The 27625-nt window shown below is 47.4% G+C and overlaps 1 protein-coding gene across 4 annotated transcripts in view; it reads right to left on the bottom strand.

The window, feature by feature from the left end:
* Positions 1 to 27625, bottom strand: part of LMF1 (lipase maturation factor 1) — a 193267-nt gene that overhangs the window by 141520 nt on the left and 24122 nt on the right. For 3 of the 4 annotated variants that reach the window (XM_080556793.1, XM_080556794.1, XM_080556792.1), the window contains exon 3: positions 27363 to 27373. The exons of the other annotated variant lie outside the window; for it this stretch is intronic. In XM_080556793.1, the coding sequence (XP_080412919.1) occupies positions 27363 to 27373 (11 nt within the window). The remainder of the gene's footprint in view (positions 1 to 27362; positions 27374 to 27625) is intronic. 4 annotated transcript variants of the gene reach the window in all.

Below are 27625 nucleotides of genomic sequence, written 5' to 3'. Positions count from 1 at the left end.
GGGCTGACAAATACTTCGTAATACATACAATTGCCCTAAAGGAGCCAGGTCAGACCTAGCCCTCTTCCAACGGTGAAAGAGAAATCAACCAAACAAAAAATCCACACACCCAGGGAAGATGAGCATTTCTGCTTTTTCCTTACCTTAAAAAAAAAACAAAAAACTGTGTAAATCATTACAACTTTCATCACTCATGGCAAGAACTTCCTCCAAGGAAAGCAAAGGTCCTAACTTTGCAGAGCTGCATCGTTTTGAAGTGCCTTACCAATATATCCACTGCTAAGTTAAAATGCCATGCCTGTCAGCCAACTACAAACACCATTTTTATCTCCAGCATGAAATACTGTCCAGGCTAAAATCCACGGCAAAATTATCACCAGTACCAACTGGGTTTGGCTTTCACGCAGGAGATCCACATGTCTTAGCTACCACCTGCTGCAACGTGGTGAGGAGAGGAGCGGAGCGGGCTCACCAGCCGGCCCCCGGGACCAACATGGGGCGGGAGAGGACGGGGCAGAACCCCTGGGAGCAGGATCTGCTCGCTGCGGCGCCGTGTCAGGCAGAGCACGCGGCAGTTCAGCTGCGGTTCAGCTTAGACTACAGAAGGGAAGCCTTGAAACGCAGCGATGTTGGGCAAATCGCTTCGCTGCGCAGAAGTTCACAACATCATCGGTCGTGCTGTGCAGCCCAGAAGCACCGTGCGAGGCAGCGCCAGCAGCTGTCCTTCCCTTTTTATTCATTTTTTTTCCCTTCTTTGCGGTCATTTCTCCTTTTCCAGAAGGACTACAAAACTATCCAGGCGGCAGAGACTCGGCCCCTTCGCTCTCTAGCTTTCCAAATATCACTGAAAAATTGAGTTGCAAAAAGCAACATGCAAGAAATGTTCAAGTTTGTGTCAAGTTTAAAAGGTTTCCCAGGGCTCCCTATGGACAAGATTCCTGGCAGTTCCTAATAGATACACCAGATCTCTCCACAGTTGCAAAGTCATTCTGTAAACATGAAAAACCCACTAATAATGTCACAGGGCAGTTCTGGATATCTTCTATCAGGGAGAGCAGACATGCAAGGCTTAACTTGGAAATAATTTAGGTCTTCCGATCAACCACCAAAAGCTAAGCCCAGGGCAGCAGCACTGCACACATATTCATTCACAAGCATTTTCCAAAATCACAGCTTGCATCTCAGAGCTCTGAAAAACCAACTCATTGCTAACATAAAGCACTGTGTTTTTCTTTAAAATTTTCTGAAATCCCTTGCACAGGCTGTGCGAACGGCCACATGCAGCTGGAGCCATGGATGTGTCCCAAATGGTGAAACTCCAGCTCCGCGCAGCTTCTGCGCTCTGCATCTCCCCTGCTACGGTGGGAAAGAGCCCAGAGCAGGTTCCTCTGACTTGTCAGCGACCAAACACCTTAGACGTACAGCAAAGATCTCCTTCCAACTGATATAACGCAGAAAGTCGTGACTTTAAGACTTGAAAATACTGCGCAGCAACAAGACTGCTTCATTCTGAAGTCACCCTCCTCCCCCCAGCACAATCCCAAGTGCAAAAGATGCTGACCTCAGAAGCACATCTTAACCTGGACCGAGAAAGGAGGAGAGCTGATTAAAAAAGGAAGAGATCAGCCGGCCACAGTTCTGAAGAAAAGACAATGAGGAAGGAAAATGATTTATTGCTTCTCAATCCGGTGGTGCCTTTCACTTAAAGGCCTCCGAACAAAGAGGCAGGTCTCCTAAGCTGCCTGCCCCACGGGGTCTCCTTTCAGAGCAATGAAAGCCAAAGCTCAGAGGGCCTAAAGACAGAGCCCCCTTTGGCATCTTGGCCTGGGTGAGGGCGGATGGCCCCGCTCCCACCCCCGGGACACGCCGCTACTGCAAACACCCACAAGCCCAAATCTGCTGCAGCATCCCACAAAGTCTGCCCCATCCGTTTTTGCACATTTCACCACTTACTTTTCAAATTCCTTGTTTGCCAGAGATTACAGACTAGAGATACTTTGCGTTTCTGCAGGCAACAGAGTAGTTTTTCATGTTGTTGGAAGATTTGGAAAAATGTTATCAATAACTTTTGTTCTTAAAGTATAAACCACACAGAAAAAAAAAATTTAGCATAAAAACTTTTAAAAGCTTCCAAGTGCTCTCCAGGGTAGTCATTAGAAACTACTTAGGTAACAGGAGGGTGATAACAGTGAGTTAATGCAGCGTTAAATTAGCCCTCCTTCCATGCAGAACTTTAAGTGACAGAGGAATCAGTTGGGAAGATTTTTATTTTATTTTTTAAATAATGAAGTTAATGGATTTCCTGTTTTTAGCTCTGTGGGCGGCTGTCATTTTTGAGGGATCCATACATACTGTATTTAATTACTCCATCTTAAAGTAACAAAAATAATTTCCTCTGTCTTCATCTGAACCCACTGGCACCAGCGTCCCTCAGGCATGGCCACCAAGGCGAGGAGAACATCCAAGCGTTGCTGCTCGCCAGGTGCACTTCATAACCACAGCGGCTGCTGCCTGCTCTTTGACATCTCAGCATCAACTCGTACCTCAAAACCTTCACACGACCAACTGCCACCAAGACCTGGGCCATAAATCTCGGTGAACTGAGGGGAAGGAGCATCAGGAGCGGTGCACTGCCAAGAGATGGCAGCGGCTTTCCGGGGTTCTCCACCAGGCTCCTGCGGGCACAGCTGAGGTGGGTGCTGGGCCCCAGGGCACGCCACCGGCAGCTCTGACAGCTCTTCTGGACCCAGCTCCTGCACTGTGGGACTCACCCCATTTCCCCAGTGGATTACTACAAGCAGGCTCCGTGATGGCCATCAGTACACTTAGACAAAGATCAGCGTGATTTGGGCTGACCACAAAGACGGAAGGAGAAAAAAAAGCTGGGCATCCTGCAATGGTCCACAAACCACGAGCCACGGGGAGAACTTCGTAAGCGAAATGGGAAGTGACAGAAGGGACCGACTGCGAAACAAGATCCCAAAGAACAGAGCCGGAACAGAAGCAGAATGGAAGGAAAGGCCACGAGCAAAGTGACACGACCGTGACCAGATGAGATGAGCCAGTTAACGCTGGTGCTACCTGTCGCATTAGGGTACAGCGCAGTGCTCTGCAAGGGTTCCTGCTCAACCAATTCCCAGCGGAAGAAAAGCAAGCAGCTTTAAAGGCTTGAAAGAAAAAAGCCTGAAGGCTAAGAACAATCCCTGGCTGACAGGAGTCTTGCAAGGGAAGCTTTCCCTGTGAAAACGATAACCTGCCTACTGCAGAGTGCTCTGTTTTCCTTTGAAGCAGCTGGCTCTGGTGCTGCTGGAAACAAATCTCGATGGATCACTGGTCGGGATCCAACACCGTGATTCCTACACTTCCCCGTGCGGAGGTTCAGGTATACGCTGCGCATACCAGCGGAGACCATCTACTGCCAGGTTCCCATGGCACTGGAAAAACAAAAGGGAAAAATATGCATCATCGCTAAGGAACTCTGGTTCCTGGGACAAGTAATTATAACCTGAAAGGGACTTTCTTTCCAATTATCCGTTCTGTGCTGATCGCTTTGAAGTCCACGATATAACTAAAGGCCAGTTACCATTCTCTGGTGATTTTTTTTCTGTAAACCCATGCTGATCACATGAGAAGAATACATGATGGCACAGCCAAGCGCACAGAGTCAGGGGGTTTTGGCCTGAAAGCAAATAAGCAAAAGCAGAACATACCCAAAGGATGACAAAGGCAAAGGCTGAACCCTCACCTACCAAACCAGAACAGTCAGGGGTTGTTCAGGATTCAGTAGTTCCTACACACATTCCTGCTGTGTGACTGGAAAAGTCCAAAATCCACGTCTCAAAAGCCTCCTACTTGCTCAGCTTGGAGTGGGTTTGCGCAGAGCAGGGCCTGCCTCCCCCGCTGCCACCCGCAGCCCCGCAGGACACGGCCGCTCCCCTGCCCTGCGGTGACAGCCACAGCCCGGTCACAGCAAGGGAAGGCAGGAACAGCAGCAACCAGCACAAACCTTCCTTCAGGGCACTTGAGGCGGTGCTGGGATCAGCAGGCGGGAGCTCTGACACTGCCTGGGGGCTAAAACTGCCGGGAAGGTCATTGTGCAGCTTGGCCTTGCTCCAGGTGGGCTCTGAGGTGGAATGGCAAATGAGAGTCCTCAGATCGATGGAAAGACACTAAGTAAGACCTTTGGAAGGCAGAAGTGAGTACGAAACACCAAGAAATCCCTCCAGTGCTCATCTCTTCCAGACCGTTCCTTCTTGCTGTGCTTTTCCTCCTTACTCTCCACCAAGAAAGCCCTAATACGAAGTAGAAAGCCAGCAATTTTCACCTTTACAAGCAACCTGTTGAACACATTTTATCTGTTCTTTATGGACAGGACCCCTGCAGTACCGTGCCATGTGCCTGTGGAGCTAAATTGCTAAAAACAGGTGTCTGTTGGGTGTTAAATCTATCTTCAGGCTGCTTTGGCAGCTTAAGAAACCATTAGCAGCTGTTAACATGGTTAGCATGGCAACATGGGAGCCTAACAGCTCAACCAGCCTGCTTTCTTCACCATTTCAAAACTATCGTTCCCCCACTTGTACACTTCAAGCAAGAGCAAATTAAAACCAATACCATGAAGGCACCTGGCAACCTCTTTTGCTAGCAGACTTATAAAGCAAGTCATGAAATAAAGAGCATATTAGACAAACTTTTCCTGCGGTATCACGTGAGATTCCCATTGCCCTTAAAAGCTCACATTTTAACCTCATGCGAGCACATGCTTTGACACCATTTGCAGGAGGTGAGAAATACTCACCAAGGAGCAACTCCCTTGTGCAGCTTCCCTGCCAGCTTGAATTAAACATTTCATTTTAAGTTTTCTCTGCCCCCCTAAATTTCTCTCAAACATACTGCCTTGAAAATAGCAAGTAGGGAAAATAAAAAACCACCCAACCCACTAACCCCAAGCCATCCAACACCCCAACCAGCCGAGGGCTCACAGGAGTGGGAACTGAGGTGCCCTCTCCAAAACAAGAAGACCATGGGCAGGTTATGGCCAGCTTTTAGGCTGAACGTGAAAGGCAATCCCAATGCAGGAAAGAAAAGCCAGGTCCAAGTAGTAAGGAGACACAGAGGCAAGGAGAACACAGTGTTGCACACTAGTAAGGCACTGCCCCTTGGTTTCCTATGGGCTGTTCTTACCAGTGCACAGGCCAGAGACACTGGCCATGGTCAGGGTCCCACCACTTGGCACAACCACCGCTCATGCCCACGCAGCTGCACACAACCCACCACCTGCAGAGCTCGTGCTCCAAATGCTTTGGGCAGCAAGTGCCCAAGGTAGCAGCAGCCCTGCTCGCAGGCATGGGGCTGGAGCCGGGACAAGCTCGGTGTTCACACGGCCCTGATCCTGCCGACCGCACTCATCTAACGCAACAGCGGCGGTGCTCGAGCCAGCAGCCACCGGGAAGGGGAGGAGTGCAGGGTCCATTTCCTTCGGCAGCGATTAATTCCAGAAACTACTTTAACCCACATGTGGGGCTTTGTTACATTCCTTCAGCATCTTCTGTGTTTGAGACCTTTAAAAGAAAAAAAACACAAACCAAACCAGAAAAAAAAAAAAACACACACAGGATACTACTAATACAAGACAGCATTACAATAATCTCTACAGTACCTCTAATACAAATTTTCTTATTCTAAAAGGGGATTTGCTCTGTCCATAGCAAAGGCTATTTTTGGGGATTAGGGTTAGATAAGAAAACTGATATTGCTGTGTCCTTTAGGACATCCCCTCAGTCCCAGCAGAAGTAAACAGGGCTCTCCATTCAGCTACATCACCCTGAAGTAACTCAACCAGTGTAGCCTCAGTGACGTAAACCTGCTGCAATTCAGGAATGGTTTAATCCAGGCATTTTTCAACATGAAGATCTCAGAAGTGGCCAAAATGACTAATGGGACCTCAACACCCACAGCTTTAACCTCAAAGAACAAAGGAAGAAAGAGGGAGCAGGAGGAAGGAAGACCAAACGCGGACCTCAGGAAATCAAAAAGCTGCTTTCAAAACCCATCTGACTTTAAAGAGATCTGATGGATACGTAGGAGGAAGCAGGAGTTTTTTTGGCAATCACAGGACAAATGCCAAAAAGTCAACTGCATTAGGAAGTTGTTCTCTCCCTGTACAGTACAAAGAGATGAGCAAATACACAAACAAGCAGAAATGCTGATGTTCAGAGACCTGAACTACGCGCCAAGTCTTTGAGTCCTGAAATCTCACTGTCGATACAAAGAAAGAGGTGAACTAGATCAGCAATCAATGAATTCAGTGCTGGAACAATGAAGCTAACACACAGGACATTAAAATTATAAACAACAGAAGAAATCAGAAATACTTCAACAATTCTTTCCAGCAACATTTTTCACTCCAGATCCGCAAGGGACCATTCGGACAATTAGTCGGTCTGCAGGAACGTGAAACCTCCAACACAACTGACCTGGCAAACCTGTTACCACATACTAAGACAGTTCACCACAGAAACAAAACCCACCCACTGTAGATGCTGGAGTTCTTCTCATCATTTCCTGCTTTGAAAAAAGCCAGAAGTGTCCTCAGGACACCTCTCAAGCCACTCAGCTAATGGATTTCAGAGCGAGGGAAGGCAGGCGCAGGCTGCAGAACCACCCGCAGCAGCCTCTACCCAAAAGCTGCCATTTCCAGCTTCAGAGAAAAGCAAATTAAAATGCTACAGGCCTGAAGCCAAGATTTCAAATGATGACCTCTCCACCCTATCCCCCAGAAACAGTTATAATCATTAAGTACCATGTAGAAAACATACAATTTTATTTTATTTTGCCATAAGGCAGCCTAAACATTGCCCTATTTTTTTTGCCTTTCACAGGAATTCTCTGCCTCAATCAAATTGCCTATCAGTCTTCACCAGGATACACTGTGAGGAAAGAAATAATTGCAGGAGCCTCAAGATCTCGGGTCATTTCTCTGAGCTCTTTCCTCAGCCTGTCTTAATAGTTTACTGCTGTTACGAAGTGTGGATGAACAGCAGTCACCCAGAGACGCTTCCACGGGTGTCAAACACCAGCACGAAGAAGCTCGGCTTGCTACCTACAGAATAACAGGAGTAAATACCCAATTATAACATGCACTTAAAATACAATTTTAGACATTATATTTACCATTTTTATCAGCTAAGTCTAGGTTTATGTTGATTAACAGCCAGATGTGGCATTCATCAAGGCTTGCTCTTATTAAGATGCCATTCACTGTGTTTCCTTGCAACACGGGGAGATATTGTTAAACTCGAAAATCTCAGATGCTGGCAAGAGAGCCGGAGACAGGCACCCTCATTAATCTGAGCCAGCAGCTGCTAAAATCGCTGTGGATTCCATTTTTAGGAATAAGCAACTTTCAGCGCCGTAAGAAAACAAAAAGATAAAGCAACACAAAGCGCAGTTATTTATTTTGACAGCTGCGGTTTCGCTGCTTTAACTGTTTATGATGGTTCTAAAGGAAACACCGAAATCTGCTCTGCAAAAATAACGAAGCCTCGCTAAACGCGGCCGGGCCGCAAGGCAGCAGCGAACACCCCGAACTGGGGGCTCTGGGGCCAGGCACAGAGTGGGGGGACATCGCAACCCCCGGGGCGGGTGGCAGGGTGACAGCAAACCCCCAACCCTGTCCTGGTCACGACGGGGGTCCCGCTGGGTAACTGTGGCAATGGGCTCCTGCTGAAAGCCACACAGGTGCCATAGGCCCAGCCTCAGCAATGGCTTCATTGGTTTTAAGTAAATAGGAACATGCTTCCCTTCAGCGGAAATTAGACCTAGCAACACAGGCTATTTAGCATTAATATATTCCAAATATTTAACTCGCGTTCGCCCAAAGGGCACGATAAACTGGCGTTTGCAGGCCCTTTATTTCCTGTGCCTGAAAATGGGTTGTGTTGTGGGAAGAACTTGCAGAGGACCCAGGAGGGTGACGGGGGCTGTGGGGGCCCAGCATCGGCCACCTTCACGGAAGGGACAGGGCTGGACACAGCACCGCAGAGCAGCCCGGTGAGGGCAGGAGAGGCAAAATGCTTCCAAAGAGCACGACCAGCTGCAGGCCGCACCGGCCAGCCAAGGCCCCTCCAGCCCACCACAACCCGAGCCACCAGCCCGGCCCCCTCAGGCAGCTCACACCTACACAGCGGCTGGGTTTATGACAAAACGTAGGCAGCCTGTAAATTTACGGTCACTTTATCCTGAAGACATCAAACCTAGAGGAAAATGGAGGGCTGCATGTGCTGTCATGTACATTTCCTCATTTGGAGGACCTGCGTCTTCGCTCTGACCTCCGTCAGCAGACAGTTCTGCAGATGCTGTAAGACTTCTTCAAATAATGAACTACCAGATCAAGCTCGCAGTTAATGGCACAGCCAAGGTTAGCTGACAGTAACTGCGTATCTCCTATGAGAATGACTTCTGTTAATATTGCCTAACGAAGAAGTAAGGTCCTCAATTCTTGGAAGTTATGAGCCACCCTATTTTTTGGAAAATATTACTCATGAGTTTTATATTTAAGAATGCTCAGAATTCTTTCCCTAATCTTTCCAACACCTGAAAAATAACATATATCCTTCTTTATTTTCTGAGCTATTGCCTGCTACTGAACAGTCAATCTCATAACATGCTAAAAACACAGTAATAAGAATATTCCTCCGAGGACATTTTCCCAGAAGGAAGCTCTCGAAAGTATTTCTCTGGCTGGACAAACAGAAAGACCTTCTCCAGTTGCCACCGTCAGGAAGATGAGCTGCTGTGACTGGCCCTCAGGCACTGATGCAGACCAGATTTGGAAGTCAGGGCAGGGATACAGCTTGCACAGAACCACTGGATGATCTAAAACCAGTGAGTGGAAGGGGGCACTTTCTCCTCTGTCTTTCCCTTGTGGACGTTTACCCCCCAGGCAGAGCCCGAAGACGGGACAATTCATCACAGCTCACATGGCCCTGCTGCATCAGCGGGTCTACGGACAGGTCTCCAATGCGGCACCATGCTCAGCTTGCAGGCAGGCACAATTCAACATCAAACTTTGCAAAAATGGCAACTTAGATATTATTTTTATACTATTAAAAAAAAAAATAGTGACAGAAGAACAGAGTACAAAGATTAAAAAATAATAACTGCCTGCCTAACTAGGAGTGTTTCTTTACACTCAGGAATGCCAAACCAAAGGGACTGAAGACACAATCCAGTGTCTGTGGTGTAAGAGCTGCACTTCATCAGTCGCGACCTGAAGCACAAGATTGCCCATGCCACACATGTACGCCGCTGCTCAGGAGCACTCGTGTTGGGCTCTGCAGCTTAGCTTCACAGCAGCAAACACACCTCAGCACCTACAAGGGGTGGGTGGCAGAGGTTCTGTGCCCAAAGGCATTCCTGGGCAAGCAGTTTTGCCCTTTTGCTTACAGAGCAGTGGCTGCTCTGCCAACCCTTCCTTACACATCCCCTCCAAACAGTTCGCAAGCCCAAATTCACCTGGGACAGGAGCAAATATACTTGAGACCTGAGCTGTCACGCTCAACTGTCAGGAGAATAATTTGATGGGAGAGGTATCAAGGGAGCGATCAAGAAAATCTTAGAAAGGAAATTAAAACAGATATATGTTCCCAGAATTACAACATCTACTTCAAACTCGTGCTAGCTGAAATCTATATTTACCCAAGGCAAAGTAACTACATAATTGCACTCTTCAGAAATGACTGTGCAAGACTAAACACATGCCACACGCTCTGCAGGAAGCCTCCGGCCTTCTGCTACCTGCTTCAGGCCATGCCACTGCCCCAGTTCACCACCTCTCCCATCACCCCAGTGGGTGGCTTTGCACTATAATTCTCCCAACTGGAGAAGGAAATTAGCCTCAGATGCCACTCACCTCACCCCTTCCAGTTTTCCATTAACACCAGTGATTCCCAGGTCTCCTTGGCACAGTCTCCCTGCAGGCAGAGATGGTTGTGATCGCCCCACAAAGCTGCTGTAGCAGTCTTAGACCAGACAGACCATTCCTGACACCATTTCTCAGAGCCTCATGGACCTCCCCTCAGCTGTGGCATCTCAGGGAGTCATCACCTTCCCTGTGAAATCCAGCTGAGCTCATGACCAGGTGCTCTCCGTGCAAGTGCCAGGCAGGATTTGTTGCTCCCACCCCATTTACATGCACAGCCTAACACAGATGACCAAGGAGCAGAGGGGAGCACCTGGAAACCCTACGAATCTGAGTTCAAAGGGAAGAAAAGCAATCATCTGCAAAGTCTTAACTACTTTCCAGGAGCACAGCAACTGTCTTTCCTTGCCCTTGATTTCCCATACAACATGAGAAGTGAAGCAACCCGCAGACACGCAGGTGAGCTGTTTGGATTACGGCAGCGTTTAGATGTGCCAGCCAAGGCTGGGACCAGCAGCAAAGCCACACAGACCTGCTCACAAGGCACTGGCAGTAGCAATGCTGGTGGCAGCACCAGCAGGTTTAGAACTGCAGTGCTCTTCATTTCTTGTTTTCTGTCCCATCCATCAAACCAATTTCCCTTGGCAGCAAATTAAGTACACTAATTATTTCTGTCCCAGGGTATTCCACCCCCTCCAGCTGCAGCGTCTGGACAACTGTTGCCACTACATCTGCAGGGCAGGAGAGCTAGAGAAGATTCCTGAAACTCCAGACACAATAATGTTATGAAGCAATATCTAATAATTTAAGCCTCACAGTTCTATTTTTATTCATGTCTACATCCCATTGTCAGCAACAAAAACCATCAACAAAAAGACAACCCTAAATCCAGCCCTGTCTGTCTTCTCCTCTAGCCAGAAGATCATAAAAAAACACAACAAAAACAAACCAAAAACAACCACCGCCATGCTCACAAGATGCAATCTTTCATTTTAAATTTTCTAACAGTTTAGCTGGCAAGGCTTTTTTCCCCCAGGAATGCATTTTTCACATCATTAGCCCTTTCTCTACTTCTCTCAACAATCATTCACTATTCATCTTCTCCGCTACAAAATCAATCTATTGCAAATTAAGTTTTTGGAGGTGTTTAGACTAGGAATTTTGCTCCCTTTGTTACCACAGACTAAAGATGTAGCAGCACGAAGGCAGCTCACCCAAACTGACAGCTGTGGCTTAGCCAACACGTTCGTTCAGCGTGAAGACCCAGCAGTGCTCAGCAAAAGGGTTGCACAGCCAGATTTTGGACAAGGATGTCCCGATGCTCATGCAACTTCCGATCACAGTCCTACTTCAGGGAACCCCAGCTAAATAACACTCTCGCTCCTGCAACGGACCACGCATCATGGCTTTCTGATGAAAGACATGGTGGTGGGCATTCCCGCAAGGATCTACCCACAGCCAACTGGAGACCGAGCTGGCCCTTCTCTGGCACAGCTGCACACATCATGAAGCCTTCCTGGTAAAGGAAAGGAGGGGAGAAAAACGTGTTTTCCCACAAATATTACCATCCATCAAGTTCTGCTGAGGAGCTGCCAGTTGGAAGGGTTCCGAGGTTTAATGATAACGTAACACGGCGTGCAGCAAGATTTTCCTTTTGCCCCTTGCCACCCCCGGGCGCGGCGAAGCAGTGAGCGGTGATTGTGCTGTCTGCAGCCTGGGTGGTGAATTTCCCATGAGTGTGACATCAGATTCACTCGTGAGGATATTCTGTAGCATATAATTAGAATTTTTGCTTCTAATTCGAAGCAAAAGCTTTTCATATTTTTATATAAACCACTGAAATCAACCACATTAAAAAAAATCACACAAGATAGTGACAACTGATATTAAACAGCTATTCACATATGTCCCAATACCACAAAACTCATACACCCGCTCAGCTCTCCCTGCTGTAAGAAATCCAAATGACTTCAGTGCCTAAAATGAAACATATGAATTAATCACTGCCTTTTCTGTCCTCAATCCACAACGTTATTAATTCAGGCTGAAAATACGTGTGCTCCAGAACTAAGAGTTATCCAGCAAGGGATTGTGTAGTTCGTAAGCATTCAGTAATGCAAGGCCGACCTGGAAATGCAAAGTAGCAGGTATTGCTTGGGGAGCAACCACTCAGATGCTTTCCAGTGCTCCAGCAAAGCAGGGAAAAATATCCTGCAACTGCTTTAATAATGAAATTTCGAGCAAACACCTAAAATAGATGCTCAGAGAATGCATTCTATTTATTAATAGAAGTAATTATCCGCTCTTTGATGTGAACTTCCAATAATTAATGGGGAACTTGTCAGTAAAGCTGAGGGCTGAAACTTCCTAAGTGGAAACATCTGTGAAGGTAGCCTGAACACAAGCAAAGCTTACTCTGGTGATTTATCATACACCTGAGGCTTTGGTATGCTCATGCCAATAAGTCCCTGGATGTAAGGGAGGAAAAAAAGTTTTATTTAAAAATCATTTGAAACACAGTAAGGTAACCAAAATCAGTTCTAAAGCATCTGTATTATTTGTCAAAATAATTACTCTATAAAATAGCCAATGCCGCATGTGGTAACATTTAAACAAAAAAAAAAAAAGAAAACTTTTATACAAAAAAATTACTCCTCTAGTAAATGCAGTACTGCGCAGTGGTCTAGAAAGCCGTTTAAAAGAGATCAATAGCTTTTTAGCGTGACACAATGTATTGCTCCAAATAACAACACAAGATGATAAGTACAGATATTAAAGATAAAACTTTAAAAAAACATCTAGAAATGTGGAAATAAAGAGCACGACAGCTCTTTTATATGCATTTACACCTATGGAACGTGAAACATTTTGCATTCAACACAATAAAGGGAATTATTCCTAAAGTGGAAAAAAAAAATATCATCTCTTATGAGATGATGGGGTTTTAATTCACAGGCTTCTGCACGCCGGAGGGCTCGCCCACGTTTCCCAGGACAAGCGATCCCAAGGAGTGGGGCCAGGAACAGAGGGGACGGCTCCCCAAGGGTGCGCCTCACTCCCCAAACCCGCACAGGGACTGGGTGCTCTCAGACAAGGGTTTCAGCCCCAGGAGAAGAAAATACCAGCCCATCGCCCCGGGAAATTAAGGCTTTCCTTGAAAGTTACTTCTGTTGCACGTGAGCGCTGAAAAGACCTTGAGCAAGTTAGAGCGGTAAGCGATGCAATAAGCTAGGAAGAACCGCTTGGGGCAGAGGTGCAGCCAGCAACACGTTGTTACTGGGAATGCGGGTGCACGGAGCGTGTGGTCTGCTAGATGGGCGACAACAGAGCCGCATCCATCAGAAGAGCACAGCAGCTCAGTTACTTTCACGACCCAGCCCACCACCAACGCCCCCGTGTGATTTCACCTCCTGCCACCCCTTCCCCGCTGCTCCCTGCCTTGCAGGAGGGACCTGTCAGGACACAGCTGGTGGGGCCTGAGGGGCCGCACACCCCCTGCAGCATCACCCCCAGACACAGAACCCAGCAAGCCTCCGGACCAAAAGGAGGGAAAGCGCTTCATTTCGAAGGGCCCAGAGCCTCTTCCAACCGAAGCACGCTCAGAGCACGGAGTTTTTCAAAGTTATCTTGGGTTTCTGGAGGTGCAGGAAGGTCTGGGGAGTTACTTCCACCGCAGGGGTGGCTGCCCTCAAAGCAGGGCGTGACAAAACCGTGCTGATGCCCACAGCCCCCACCAGCACACCCAATGCAGCCATCACACAAGCCCTGTAATTCCCAGCAGTTTTATACCCTGGGCTGCCCCGGGGCCCCAGAAGCACACCGACTATTTTGGCTGCCTGTGTGCACGGCCAAAGACAAGAGAGCAGAGCCCACGCTTTCATGTACAGCTCAAACAGGAAAAGAAGCTGCAGGCAACCCAGGATTTAGAAGGGAAATAAAACACTCAAGAAAGATATCCGTGTATGGGCTAATTTTCAAACCAGAAAGTGCTGACCCTTAAAGAGTGGCATGTGTCAGGAGTTTTTTAATTTCATTTTGCTTTAAACTCACAAAGGAGAAGTTCAAAACGCTGTTCGTAGCCATAAGTTAAAGTTAAAAGGTATTCAATAAAAATGTACACTGATTTCTTCTGGACATAAATCCAAAAGGTAAGATTGTGCAACATCAGTACTTCATATTTAATAATAACAAACAGATGGGAAAATATTATAATAAATTACTATAACTGTCCAAGCTGTGTGCCAGAAAGTCTTGGCCAAATTCCCCTGCTTAACTATCTATATACCATTTTCACTGCACAGATCTCAGAGGACTCCATATTCCCATAGACTGAAATATACACATCAAGCTACTTTCTTAAAAAAAAATAAAAAAATCACTTTCTGAGCCACACTGAAGGGCTGACAACACTGCGAAATGCGAGCAAGGATTTATACGAGCCGTGCCACATCGCAGCACACAGGCAGCTGCAGGACAGATCACAAGCCCAGCAGCCTACGAGGAACTCCCAGGAACGTGGATTTATCTCCGCTCTGAGGTTTGCTTCGCTCCCGTATCAGGGGGAGAGTTTTAAAGCCCAAATGACACTCCGGATCGAACCTCACCCGCTCCGCAGTAAGGACGCAGGCAAGACAGCGCTTCACGCTGACAGCCCTCCAACTGCCTCCCCGAGGGCCCAACAACCGACACAGCTGCACATCCCTGAGCCTTTTAGGACAAAGAGCTCTGCGACGTGCCCACAGATATGCACAAGTGTGGAAATCAACGTGGAGCAACGCTGCGCCGTGCGAGGGCCTCCCCTGGGCCCCGCGGCTGCTCTGTGCCCGGGCAATCCAAGCTTCCTCCCCACGCCACCAGCTATCAGCCAGATCTGCTTTAGAGGCACATTAAGAGGCGAGCCACACAAATGAGAACGTAATATATTCAGTGGCCAAACAGCGAGGACAAGAAGCGGCGATGTAAAGCTCAGCAACAGGGAGAGCAGACGGGCAGAGCCCAGGTCCACGCCGTCCCCTGGGGCACCTCCCCGCGTCCCCCTCCTGCAGCCCTTCCCCGGCTCCCCGTGACCAGCATCCAGCACAGCTGGGCAGATCCAACCGCGCTGAAACCGTTCCAGATTTACGCCCAGAGCTTGGCCCTGGTGTTTACCGAAGCACACAAAAAAACCCCGGCAGTGCTGGCCCCGGTGACAACGGGGCTAACAAACGGCCGCGGCGCCCCAGCCGCCCCCGGCGCTGCCCGCGCTCCTCCTGCAGCTGCGAGGCCGAGCACAGACAGCGCTCGAGGGAGCTGATCTCCGCCACGCGCTCCAGCTTTCTGCTCGAAAATAACAGGATTACCTCAGCCAGCAGGAACAAGGACGGGAACTGTTTCCCCATCGGTCTCCAGTCTTCATCTTCCACCTTGCTCGTTGCTCCTTTCCCCCCTGCCCCGAAGGAGCCTGCCTGACATCTCCTCCCCACGCTGCACCCGGACTGCTCCTTGCTGTTTTATTGCACAGCTTGCTTATTTTTCACCCCCTCACCCTTTTGGGGGGGAACATCTTTGCTCTCTCCTTTCACCCCTCCTACCACGTTTCTGGGGAACTGCAGGACCCCTTTCCCACCACCCATCACCCCGCTCCCAAGCCAGTCCCTGCCGCATGCAAGCGCAGAAAATTGCCCCCTATCTCCTCCCTGATAAATGTTCATAATAAATAGTAAATCAAGACGTAACCTCAAACCTCCACACCTTAGCTACCTGCTCCACTAAAACCCGGAGCTGTTTAGTCCGGTTTTAATGGTGGTTTAATCACCTAATAGCCTGAAAGCACAGGATAGAAGTCCAAATCCCACTACTAAAATGTTATTTTAGGCACCGTGCCTTAACCAAATAGCAATCACTCGCTCTTCAGTAGCAGCTTTACATAAAGACCTGGAAGCACCTTGGGGAAATCCTTATCCCCATTTTATGTAACGGGAACCAGGAGGTGGAAGATGGGGTTAGGAGAGCCAGCTGAGCGGGCGGCGGTGCAACCCCACTGCCAGCCCGTTTCGGCACGCACGCAGGCACCCCCTCTAAAAAAGAATACGAAAATACAAGAGGTGCAATAGAAGCTCCGACTGTTCTGAAGCGAGGCACGAGAGCCAAGGCACAGCAGACATTTCAGCGCTGGAAGTTGCCGGGTGGAATTAACTTTGAAATCCTGACACTTATCTCTTTTGACTAACATAAAATATGTACCTTGGCTCACGCTCACTTCCTATATGCGACTGGGAAGAGGATGGCTTCACGCTGCGGTTTCACCCAGTTTAGAAACGGAAGAGAAGCCCATGAGAAAATTATTTCACTAGACTAAAAATAAATAAATCAAAATTAAAAAAAAGAAGTTTGAGAGAACATGGCGGATGCAACGAGGAGGTGGTCAGAAATATTTGGCTAGGTGGCGTCCTCCTTAAAGAACAATTAATAATGCAGAATACTCAAGTGCTGGGACACTATTTAAGAAAACAAGGACACCCCTCTCAGCCCGCTGCTGAAACACACGCAGCTCGGCAGGAACCAGATGCCTCAGCTTCTCCTTCTGTGCGAAGATGCCACAAAGAAGAGGAAAACGCACGAGATAGTTCAACTACCAGTTGCTGCAGTGATTTTATGACAGTGGACGTGTGTCTAACACAATGCTTTGGGGATAGTAAAAAACTTGCACCTCCGAAGCCCAAGCCCTCACCACAGTGGCTTTAGGACACCACCCAACACAATTCAGCACACTAAGTCACTCTTTTTTTTCTCAATTTAAGGACAAGACAAAGTTTCAACAGTTTCAAAAATACTGATTTCATTTTTCTGATCCAGGAATCTGTTCAAACCAGCGCATTCCCTTGAATAATTTCCATTTCACGGAGACAACATTCTTGGACAAAGGAACTTTAACAAGAAATCCTTTGACAGCTCCTTTCATGTGGTCACTTACTTTTGCATCAATTTCTGCACAGACAGTGAGGTGTGACAGTTTGTTCCCTGCCACGGGGAGATGAAGGAGACCAGCACTTAAGAGGAAGATCAAACTTGACCTCTGTCTCGCATTCCATTAACCAACGCCAGTACTTCCACCAGTCCTTACGAGTAGAGCGAACACAGAAAATGCAATAAACTTCAAAACGGACTTGTGAAGAAACACACAGGTTTCAATAAGGGACGCTGCCAGCATAAATACATAGCATAGCCTCTAGCCCTCAGTACCATCGAGCAGTCAAACAAATACCCTTAAGACGACTTAAAAGAAAAAACCCGCGCTCCTCTTCCCAGCAAGAAAAAGGAGACAAAAGGAGCAGATCAGAGCACACTAGGATGTGTGTCCTGAAACCAGCCCTTTGTTTTATTGGTCAAGTTACTGGATTAGTGCTGTGTTTTAATGCTTGGCCAAAAAAAAAAAAAAAGGTATTACCAGATACAAATGGGTAGGAATATTAAAGCGTTCTTCCTCCTTCTGAAATGCCATTTCCATTTCAATGCTGTTAACAACGGTCTCTCCACATCTGTGTTTGTGCAGTTGGGATTTTGCACAGGGACATTCAGGGGATGTTGCAGCTTTGCTGATGAATCTTCAGACAGAGCCTTTTAGAGCCTAAAGGCGATTGAAAAAGACAAAAGATCTACGCCACTTAATCTGACCCCAAGTACAGTGCATTTCTGTTCTAACATTCCTAACGGAAAACATCCAAAAATCTACGGAATTCCACTCAAGCTTCCAAACTCCAGATCAAATCCAGAATAAAGGATCAAGAATAACGCAACAGAGTTGGCTGCCTTGGAGAGGTTTAGGGCCCACCTCTTCTTGACCCTCCTCACAGGTCCACAACACAGCTTTCTTCTGCTGCTCTGAGATACCCAAAGTCCCAAAACCTCAACCTTTTAATTTGCAATCCTGCCATATACCTGGGGAACACCCAGCCAGGACCAAGCCCCGCTAGCCCCAAGAAGAACAATATTCCAAACCTTTACATTCAGAGCTGTAATCATCCTCCATAAATTACTGCCATAAAACTTTCATGTGGTGTATATCAGGTCAGAGAAAGGGCATTAGAATGGTTAACCAGACACACATAAATCAGGTGCACGTTAGAAATGACAGTGCGATTAATGAAAAAATAAAAACGCCAGCAGTTCCTTGGATGTCCTTCAGTTTATTATTATTATTCAGGGGTTATTCTGCACATCAAGGTTTATTTAACTTCAGAAAAAGGGAGAAAAATAAAAATAAAACTTCTTCTGCCCTGCCAATATTGAACTTTTGATCTTGAAGACAACTCTGCCCATCTCTCGTCCTCTTTCCATCAAAAGCCTGGCGATATTGCAATGAATTTAAATAGCCCCTTGCTGAGAAGCGTCAGCCTGCTGAAGCCAACGGGGTCACTGAGCTAAGCCATTGTTTTCGCTGGATTCTCCCCAACGTGTCCTTCTCGCAACAAACCAGCGGAACTTTACCACCACCTCCCTCCCACGTTTCAGGTGTGTAACACTGCACGGTGGCCTTTTGGCTTGCAGCACCTTCGCAGCAGACCTGACTACTTTCTAACAGCTAAAACCAAGCAGAGGGACTACGCTCGACACTGACATTTGTGACAACCGGCAAATATTGCGGGGAAAACAGGCCTGCCATTATCCCAGCTTGGCAGCAGGGAACAGATCGGCTTGCAGCAGCACCCTCAAGATCCTTCAAACACAGTAACGCGTAGGTGAGCACTACAGACAGAAAGAAGGCACTACTCACAAGTACAAAAAACATCAGTAACTCATAGTAAGGCAAGGACAAAATAAAGCTGACATCCTCTGCAATCACATAAGCTCTTAGAAAACAAGTCCTATTTCAAAAAGTTGTCGGTTTTGTTTTTTTTAAAAAGAGAGCAAAAAGGAAAAATAATCTTATAGTGAAGTATTTACAAGAACAATTTTTGGGCTATTGTATGAGGTTAGCCTTGCCAGAATACTTTGCTCCAGTTTTGCAGAGGGAGAATTCGTGCTTTTGTGCGACTGAATTGGAGCAACCAAAAGGGGCAGAAGCAGCAGCAGCTCCCGGCAGTCCCTACGACTGCTGCAACCTCTCGCTAGCCCACGGCCCGAGCAAGGTCAGAGCAGCCCCACCTGCCTGCTTACCTTTCAAAAACCCATCTGTGCCAAAGGACACGGGTGACAGCTCTGCAGATGGCACTCTTGTTGCCTGCCCCACACAGCCCCATCCCTCCTCACTGCCCAGTCGCTCCCGGATTCGAGTGGAGCTGCGCTGCAGCAGGGCTGAGCAGGTGGAGGTCTGCTCTGCTCAGCGATGCTAACGGATGCTGAACGATGAGGATCTTATCCCTGAGGTCATTAAAGTTCCCACAGGCTTTTCTGAGGGAGCGGGGGAATTAATCACACTCTCCTGGCCCCACTCCAACTGAGTAATTACATTTGACTTCCCCAAACCGCCCCCCCCAGACAAGTGGTACTGTGTTCAGGTTACCCTGTGTCACGCTGAGCACTGTCCATGCTTAGACCATATGAAACCTCGCCCAAAGTGGTAGGAATCTTTCGGAGGTGGGCAGCATTTTCCTTGCCTACAGTGAGTTTGGAACAAGCTCGGGATCCTTTAGCAAAGGAAATGCCTTCTTGTTACACAAACAAGTAGCAATCAGTCCGTGCTGGAATGTTTGGATGTAAGTCAAATCCTCCTCAAAAATTTCAGCACGATCACAGCTAGCTTTTGTTTAGATGTACCTCGCTATGTGTATCTGTAGTTTTAGTATCTTTTTCATATATATATTTTTAAGAACTGATCTGACACTTACTAATCCAAGTCTTGTTCTTGTTTTTGCATTGGAAGCAGCAATTGGGAACATTGCACGAAGGCACAGGTTAATGGAAAGGCTTAACACAAATCCACCATAAGCTCATGATAACAGATAACAGGGATGCTACTATGAGATAAGGAGAACTAGTACTGGCTTTAAAACACACACAAGTGAACTCAGTGCCAGTACTGAACCGTTCAGGTGTAGCTATGAAGATAGTCATTCTTTTGTACCTACAGCAATTAAAGCGAGTCAAACTGCATCACCTTTCCTTCTACTGATGCCCAGATCTAAAATTAAGACACCCCTACAACTTTCCTCTGGTCAATCTTGTTAGAAGGACAAAAATCTAAGCAGACAGTAACACCATTGCAGTAAGTACATTAAATCCTTTCCTTAGTAAGGGAGAACCACCCTTACAGTCCTACACCCCCAAAAGGGAGAATGTGTTTTAGAAGAAAACGCAGGGGTTATAAAGCTTTGAATACAATACCCTTGCTATTTGCACACAGATTTGCAAAACCAGAAGCCATGATTATAATTGCAAATTACTACACCTGCTCCAGCCAAGCTGGGCACTGGCGTTGGATCCGCGCGAGAGCATCCAAGCACTATGTGCGAGCCCAGCGCCGCCCGAACAGGGGGCTCCCTGTCGCTGCTGCTGGCAGGGACAGAGGCTTACTGCATCTCCATGCAGACTGCGTCCACTCCTGCAGCCCAAGCTGAACAAAATGCCCCGCAGTTTGCCGCAGCTCAAGACCCATACCTAGCATCTGTGTCACTGGACCTTCAAGGCCTCTTTTTTTTGCTGCTACATCTTTAATTCCTGCAGCTTTCTCCCCACAACAAATTTTCAAGCCGATCAGACACATCCCTAGCAAAGATACACACACACACACTCGTTTTGCATTTCCACCATACCTTTAATACTGGGGTTTCAAGGGGATGAGGCAGCTGAGCTATCTTACAAAGCGATGCCACCACATCATACACGGGCACGCTGCCATGCTGCTGGCACGTTCGCTGCTGCTCACCAATGAATTTATGAAGGTTTTGGGGGGTTAGGTTGTTATATGCCAGCTGCAGGAGGCCTAATGGCAACAAATCCATTACATGGTGAGCACGCCCCCAGCCCAGTCCAAAGCCAAGGCACGGACTGCCCATCCACATTTTTTGCAATCAGACTGAAATAGGAGGCAAGTCTCAGCCACACCAGCAGCAGATCACTATCTTTAAGTATGGACAATGTTTTTCCAAACCATGGAGACAAGGATCCAACTTCTCTGCTTTAAAAGCAATACTGCAGAAAGCTTCATTTAACTTAACCTCAGCAATGCATTAATGCAGAATCCTTAATCAACAAGAGCCCCACTCTTGCTAGTCACCCAATCCAACCTCATTTTTTCGGAGGAATATCTGTGCCTGCAAAAAGCATTTCTGTTTGTTTCCTTTTTATTAAAGCTAGGACAAAAGTCAGCCACAAGAGCTGTGGAGAAACAATTTGCTTAGGGAAAGGGCTTCCCAGTTTCTGCAAGACCAGCGTTCCCATTCCACCCACTTACATTCCTGTATCAAGAGAAAATAAAATCACATCCGCAGGCCAGTCATTGGTTACACAGGTCGACATCCAGGCAACATGGCAAACCGCTGAGAGAAAATTACTTGCACAGAAAGATTGTGTTTGAAGAAGTTATGCACTCGTTCCAGCACCACCATTTACATCAGTCCTTGTTAAGAAGTATTTTATCCCTTAAAATCATTTGCATAATTGCCGCAATCAAAGGCAGTACTTTACTGTAATAACTTTAATGGCAGATTTTTCCTTAAACATTCTTTTTAAAAGGTGCCTCCCAAGGTTGGCGCATCCATATGCCAGTAAAAATAAAGACAGGAGGTGACACTCAGGAAGCGCACGGTGTGGAGAGGGACCGTGCTTTTTGTTTTGTGCTTAATAGTAACTGATGGAAAAATAGGAAGCTTGTCAAGCTTCGTTCAACATACACAGCAGTGACTCCCTGGGCATTGGGGCTGTACCAGGAACACAAGGACAGCCGGTTCAGCAGCCACACAGCAGCAAAACGTTACATACAGATCACAAATTGCGCACGGTTTCATGCTGTCAGCTCGGTAGCTGCTGACATCTACAAACAGGCAAGATACGGTATGAAAAATATCTGAAAAAGAATTGGAAGCCCCTTCGCCAAAGATCTCGCGGCTTTCAAGGGAGATGCTGCCATTAGCCTGGACGAGCGGGGCAGGCGCGGGGACGCCGGAGGAGCACGCACGAAGGCAACGGCTGCTCGGCGCTTTGGGCCGTGGGACTTCCAGAGCGACGTCTGAAGGAGTTGTTTCAGCTGAAGCAGGAGCTCTGGCCTGCATCTCTCAGCTGCACGGATGCATTAGCACAAGAACACTAAGATAACGGCTACAGGGCTTCAGCAGCGTTGTAAAATGTATATTTAAACCTGGCAGGAGCCACGGGCCCAGGTTTAAAAATAGAACGCAGACTTGGAGCAAACACGCTAGGATCCAAGGGGTGGCTGGAGGCAGAAGCTGGCCGGGATTCCCACCCTCCTGCTCCCGCGTGCTGTCCCCAGGCCGTGTCCTCCCCTTACCCAGCTCCATTTTAACCCCGGGGGCTCCTCTGCGATGCTCCTTGCGGGAAGGGACCCAGGGCCAGGGCCCCAGAGCACCACGGCCACGTCCGAGCAGGGGCGCGCACCTCACCCGCGGGGCAGCTCCTTCCCCGCACAGCGGAGGGCTGCGGGGGGCACTTCTGCTTAATTAGGGTTCGCAAACGAGAGGGGCCTGGATGAAGGCACGCTGCCCTTTAATGCAGCTCTAATTACATTAAACCAAAATGCTTTCGCGAACATGGAGAAAGGCTGGGGAGAGAATCAGACAAGCTATAAATTAAAGCAGAGGATATGAATACCATGCAGGCTGCAGTGTTAGGGTTAACGTGGGTCTGGAAACAGTTTAGTGAAAACCTGGTGTGGCTAGGGGCCAGCTCCAAGTTTAGTTGCTTTGGGCTAATCGTTTCCTTCAGGCAGGCTACTCTAGCACACTAATAGGTTTTAATAAAAACTTCCAATTGGGCCAGTAAACCCCTCATTAAGCTGTTTTTAAAGCATGAATTTAAGAGCGGCGAGGGTAAAAGGTCACGAGGAGTATTTAATTCACAACGGCTGGCAAAAGGTGCTGTTGTGATTGAAAACACCAGAGTTCAAGTGTCCAGGGCCACATAAACATCCGACTCTGTCACTAGACCTGGTTAAGTGACAGCTTGAAAAATAGATTTAATAAGACAGAGAGAAAAGTTTCCCACTCTTACACGAGAAATAGGAACAGCAGATCACGATAATGGCCAGGAACAGGAACAGTCGCTAAGCCAGCCCCGTCCCTCCCATCGCAGCCGGGGGGCAGGACGAAGAAATAGCAGCGAGGGCCATGTGGGTGCCCAGCCCCGCTGCGATCCCCAGGGGCTCGCCGGCCTCGTGCTGCAAGGAGAGCAAAGTTCTCCAGGAGTAACAGGGACCAAGGCGTCCTCCACGTCCTCCCGCCCGTGCCTCTCCCACGTGCCGACCACAAAGAGTGCTGCCACGTGCTAGGGCACGCGAACAAAGCCTCTCCTGGTGAATTCCCTCGCTCTGACACCTCCGAGATCTCGCACCCACCGCGCAGACACCGCAGACGGGTCTGTGGGAATGAATGGTTTGGCTGCGGGCACGTCCCCATCCCAGCACGCCTTTAAACCATGCTTCAGACCTTAAGACTGACCTTGGTCTTTCCAACTCGCTCTCTTTTTCTGTGACCACTGCGCTGCTCGCTAACATAGTGCAACTAACAGGAAAACTTCACCCCTTCCTTGGAAACACGTTCCCACAAAGGAGAAACATCTCCATCTTGTACTGCAAAAGCCAGAACCCCAGCTGTGCACTCTAACATTTCATTTTATGTCAATGCACATCTAAAATTCAAGATCCCTGAAGACCTTTTAAAAAAGAATCCTCCTCGGAACAATTTGCATTGAACTAAAGAGTGAGGATTTAGCAAGTAATGGAGAATTACGTACACTCTGCTCTCAACTTTTTATTCTACTTCTAATCAAAACACATTTCATCTTAAATTCTGAGATAACAGAGGCAACAAAATTTGGGGGCAGGCAGAGGTACGAACTAAATTATTTGCTTATTCCATGTTTGCAGATGATGGTAAAAACTGGGAGTTTAATTCGAAGTTCAGCGAACCTCTAATTGTCTTCTCTCCACACCAAAAGTACCAACATTTTACTGTCAGAGGACAAAAAAAAAAAGCTCTTATTTTTAAAATATGCTTCCAATTCTAGCCGTACAGTTGGCCTGCAAGGAGCGTGGAGGCAAGGCTCTCTGGAACCACCCCCAAGGAAACATTTGCTTTGGCTCCCAACAGGACACTTTTGTGCATCAAGAGTCAAATAAGATCAGCTGTTTCTCAATCCTTTCTGTTTAATGATCCCATTGATAGCCAGAAGGTAAACAGGCACACTTCTGTCTTTCCTGCACTTTCCTTGCTAGGAATTCACATTGCTGCTGAGAGGTATCCGATGACCACGGAGACAGCAGTGTAGAGTCAGAATCTTCCCCAAACGGTTGCATCATTTTCCCACAGCACACCTGGATTTCTACTCCACGGAGAGACACGGCTCTCCGTTACAAACTGCACAACCTTTGCAGCCTTCCTGCAGCTCTGCTTAGCCCTCCACTGTGTCTCACACTTCCAGCAGCACTGCTGTAGCATCTCAGGCCATACATCGTGCTGTCAAGCTGTCTTCTGAATATCTGGGGCTACTTAACGCAATAGGAAGGCAGAACAAAAGGAAGAGGGCAAGAAAGCCTGTAAAAGAGCATCATCTTTTTCAAAGCCTCTGTTAGAGCAGAGATAATAAATCACTACATGAAATCAGTCCCGCACACTGAAAAACAACGTCCCTGGGGGCATCTCAGACAGAAGCATCATCAGGAACTACTGTTCCAGAGGAGCACACCCTTGCTCAGAGGGGGTCAGAAATAGCAAAGCTGTCAACACCACGGATCTGCTGAAGCAGCTTTGGTCTTATTCTACGCCAGCAGAAAAGATGTCCTTAATTTTAAGAAAGATAACAAGTTGACCTTGCTGGCTTTTTCTAGCCCCAGCATCACAGCTGCAACCTTCAGACAGAGTGAGACTTGCCGTTTCTGGAGCGGAACCAGCCTCAAGGTGCCAAAGCAAGTAAAGGCGCTCAAACAGAGGCGGCCAGGAAGGAAACCCCTCGGGATAGCAAAGCTCAGGGAGGAGATTCAGGTTGAGGATGGTTCTCCCTTAACAGCTCGGCTCCCCGGGAGCAGCCCGGCCCCGAGGTGCGCTCTGCAGCACCTCCAGCCTCCCGAGACTCCCGGCAGCTGCAGCTCAGCAGGACCGAAGCAGTTCAGGGTGCTCTGGCCAACAAGCAATCCCACCGGAGTACAGTCCATGCTCGGCTCGACCTGCAGAGCACTGACTTGAAAAAAACAGGGACGAGAAGGAGCCCTCGGGTCACGCACACCAGGGACCTGGCACACCTGAGCGGTGCCTGCCCACGGGGAGGGACCCGATACAAAACTGCCACTTGCTCACCAAAGCACGCCATGCTACAACTAAAGCCAAATTTAGAATAACAATAAATAAAGCCAGGAAGTTATTAAAGCTCAGCCAACTTCAGAACAGCTCCAGCTCCCCGGCCGGCGCCCGTGCAGGATCAGCATTACAGGGCACCTCCTCGCCTGTCGAAGGTGAGCAGTCCGACACAGCCGGTGCTTCACACCGCGAACATCGCAGCAGGGCTGTTTCGCAGCTCGTTCCCTAAGTGAGGAGTGTTTTTAATAACTGTTACCTGACAGCAGTGAGAGCAAAGAGCAAAACCTGTGGCAATACCAGTTGATCCCATTTGGCCTAACAGCTTGTTGTTATTTCCAGGCTCTGGAGTTCTTTAAAATTCATAGGGACAGCCTGCAGTTTTAATAGAGGCTACCAAAATCCATCCTAAGATGTATCAAAAAAGCACACTTCCTGGAGGGGAATAGGAAACAGTCAGCGTTTACAAAGACCTCTCCAGGATTTTTTTTTTTATTTTTAAAAAAAAGATCCTGCTTTGAAGTAGATGCTACCAAAGAATAAGGCTTCCAGAGCTCAGCAATATTTAATGTACTTCTACAGCAATGGACGAGTGTTGTTGTTTCAGCTATATTATAACAAAAATATTGTGGTTTTCCTGTATTCTAACAAAAGTAGCTCAAGATTTACATCTCATTCATCTTATTCAGAAATAGTCCTTAAGCCAAAAAAAAGGAAGGGAGAGACCCTACTGCGTACAAAGGACTTCAGGAGCCCTCACAGGGTGGCTCTCCAGTCGGCACACAAAGGGACAGAAATGTAAAATAGCACTTAGCAAAGGCAGTTTTTCTACAGCTATCGGTGAAAGCGGAAAACACACAGAAGACAAATAACTTGGGTTAAAACTGTGACGGGTGTCCTCACTAACTCCACTACAGTGAGCATTCATATTGTAAAATCCAGCTGGTTAAAATCTCCACGTTCTGCTTGGAACGATTAGCTAAAGTACGCGGGAGTAAGAACAATTCTCCATACTCCTCTGCTTCTCCACTTGGTGAAGCATCATCTTTCTGATCTCACATACACCCAAATATTAAGTCCACTTATTAAAATGACCAACCCACATAGGGAGATGAATACAAATCCCTGAAGGGGAGGCATACCTGCTTATCAGGTTTGCAAGCCTCAGTAATACACGCAACACAAACAGGCTTTACTCTTGTGCCTTACAATAGACCAAAGTTTTTATTTGTGACTGGTTTCCTTTCCACCTCACCTATCCGAGGGACTGAACACCAAGCTGAAAGCATGAGCAGGTATAGCAAAAGATGCTGTTTTAGGACATTATGCCATGCCATTGTTCCTCCCCCCCCAAAAAATCGGAAGTACTCTAGCTGTTTCCTTAATATTTCCACAGAGAGGAACAATTTTTCTACTTAGATTTCTAAATTCCCATTTAGACTCTGACTGTGGGTTGGAATATTTTATGCTGAAACAAAACCAAACCTGTGCAAAGCACAAATCAATCTCCCAGATCTCCAAGGAAGCAATAGCTACACCTTGCACCAACAGGAAAAAAGATAAAATGCATATGAGGTTCTTGATGTTCACACAAATCATTAGCAGAAAGGGAATTAGAATTTCAGAGATGCAGATTCCCTCCCAGCAGATGTCCTTCAGATCTCATTTCGTTTGGTAGCCTTGGGCTTATTTAACCCTTCATCTTTAATCACCCTCCGAATGATGCTGTTGGTGGCTACACAACCCTTCCACCAAGCCTCCCTCGGTCTCAATTTACAGAATTACTTCCAGTTTTCCTTTCCGTATTTTCTTCCACTTTTCCCTTCATTCCATTTCTGACATATAGGCAGCGAAAAACAATGAAAGGCAGAGAATAAAGACAATTGTAACTTAAACATTTGACAGAGGGAGAAAGAGAAAGCTAAAGTAATGTAAAAACTACATACCCACAAATGCACCAATAAATTATTACTGCAGAATTTTTCTCATTTTTACTCACTTACCAAAGGAATACCTGCAAAACAAAACGGAGAAAAAAGCAAAAAAAAAAATTAAACTCAGTCATTCAAACATAGGGACTTACGCCTCATTATTACTTTTATTTCAAACTTCACACAGGTTTTGAATTTCAAAACATCTGTCAAGGAGTATGAAAACACGTCTGAACCGCGCAACGTGCAACCCGGAGGCACTAAATGGCAAACTGCTTCTCAAACCGCCCTGCTGCCTGGAAAGGCAAGAGCCAACTCAACCCTTTGGGGGAAGA

This window comes from Anser brachyrhynchus, assembly GCF_964034855.1.
Source record: "Anser brachyrhynchus genome assembly, chromosome: 15".
NCBI classification, from domain to species: domain Eukaryota; kingdom Metazoa; phylum Chordata; class Aves; order Anseriformes; family Anatidae; genus Anser; species Anser brachyrhynchus.
The sequence above is the reverse complement of the archived record's forward strand: the minus strand, read 5'-3'. Positions and strand labels throughout refer to the sequence as shown.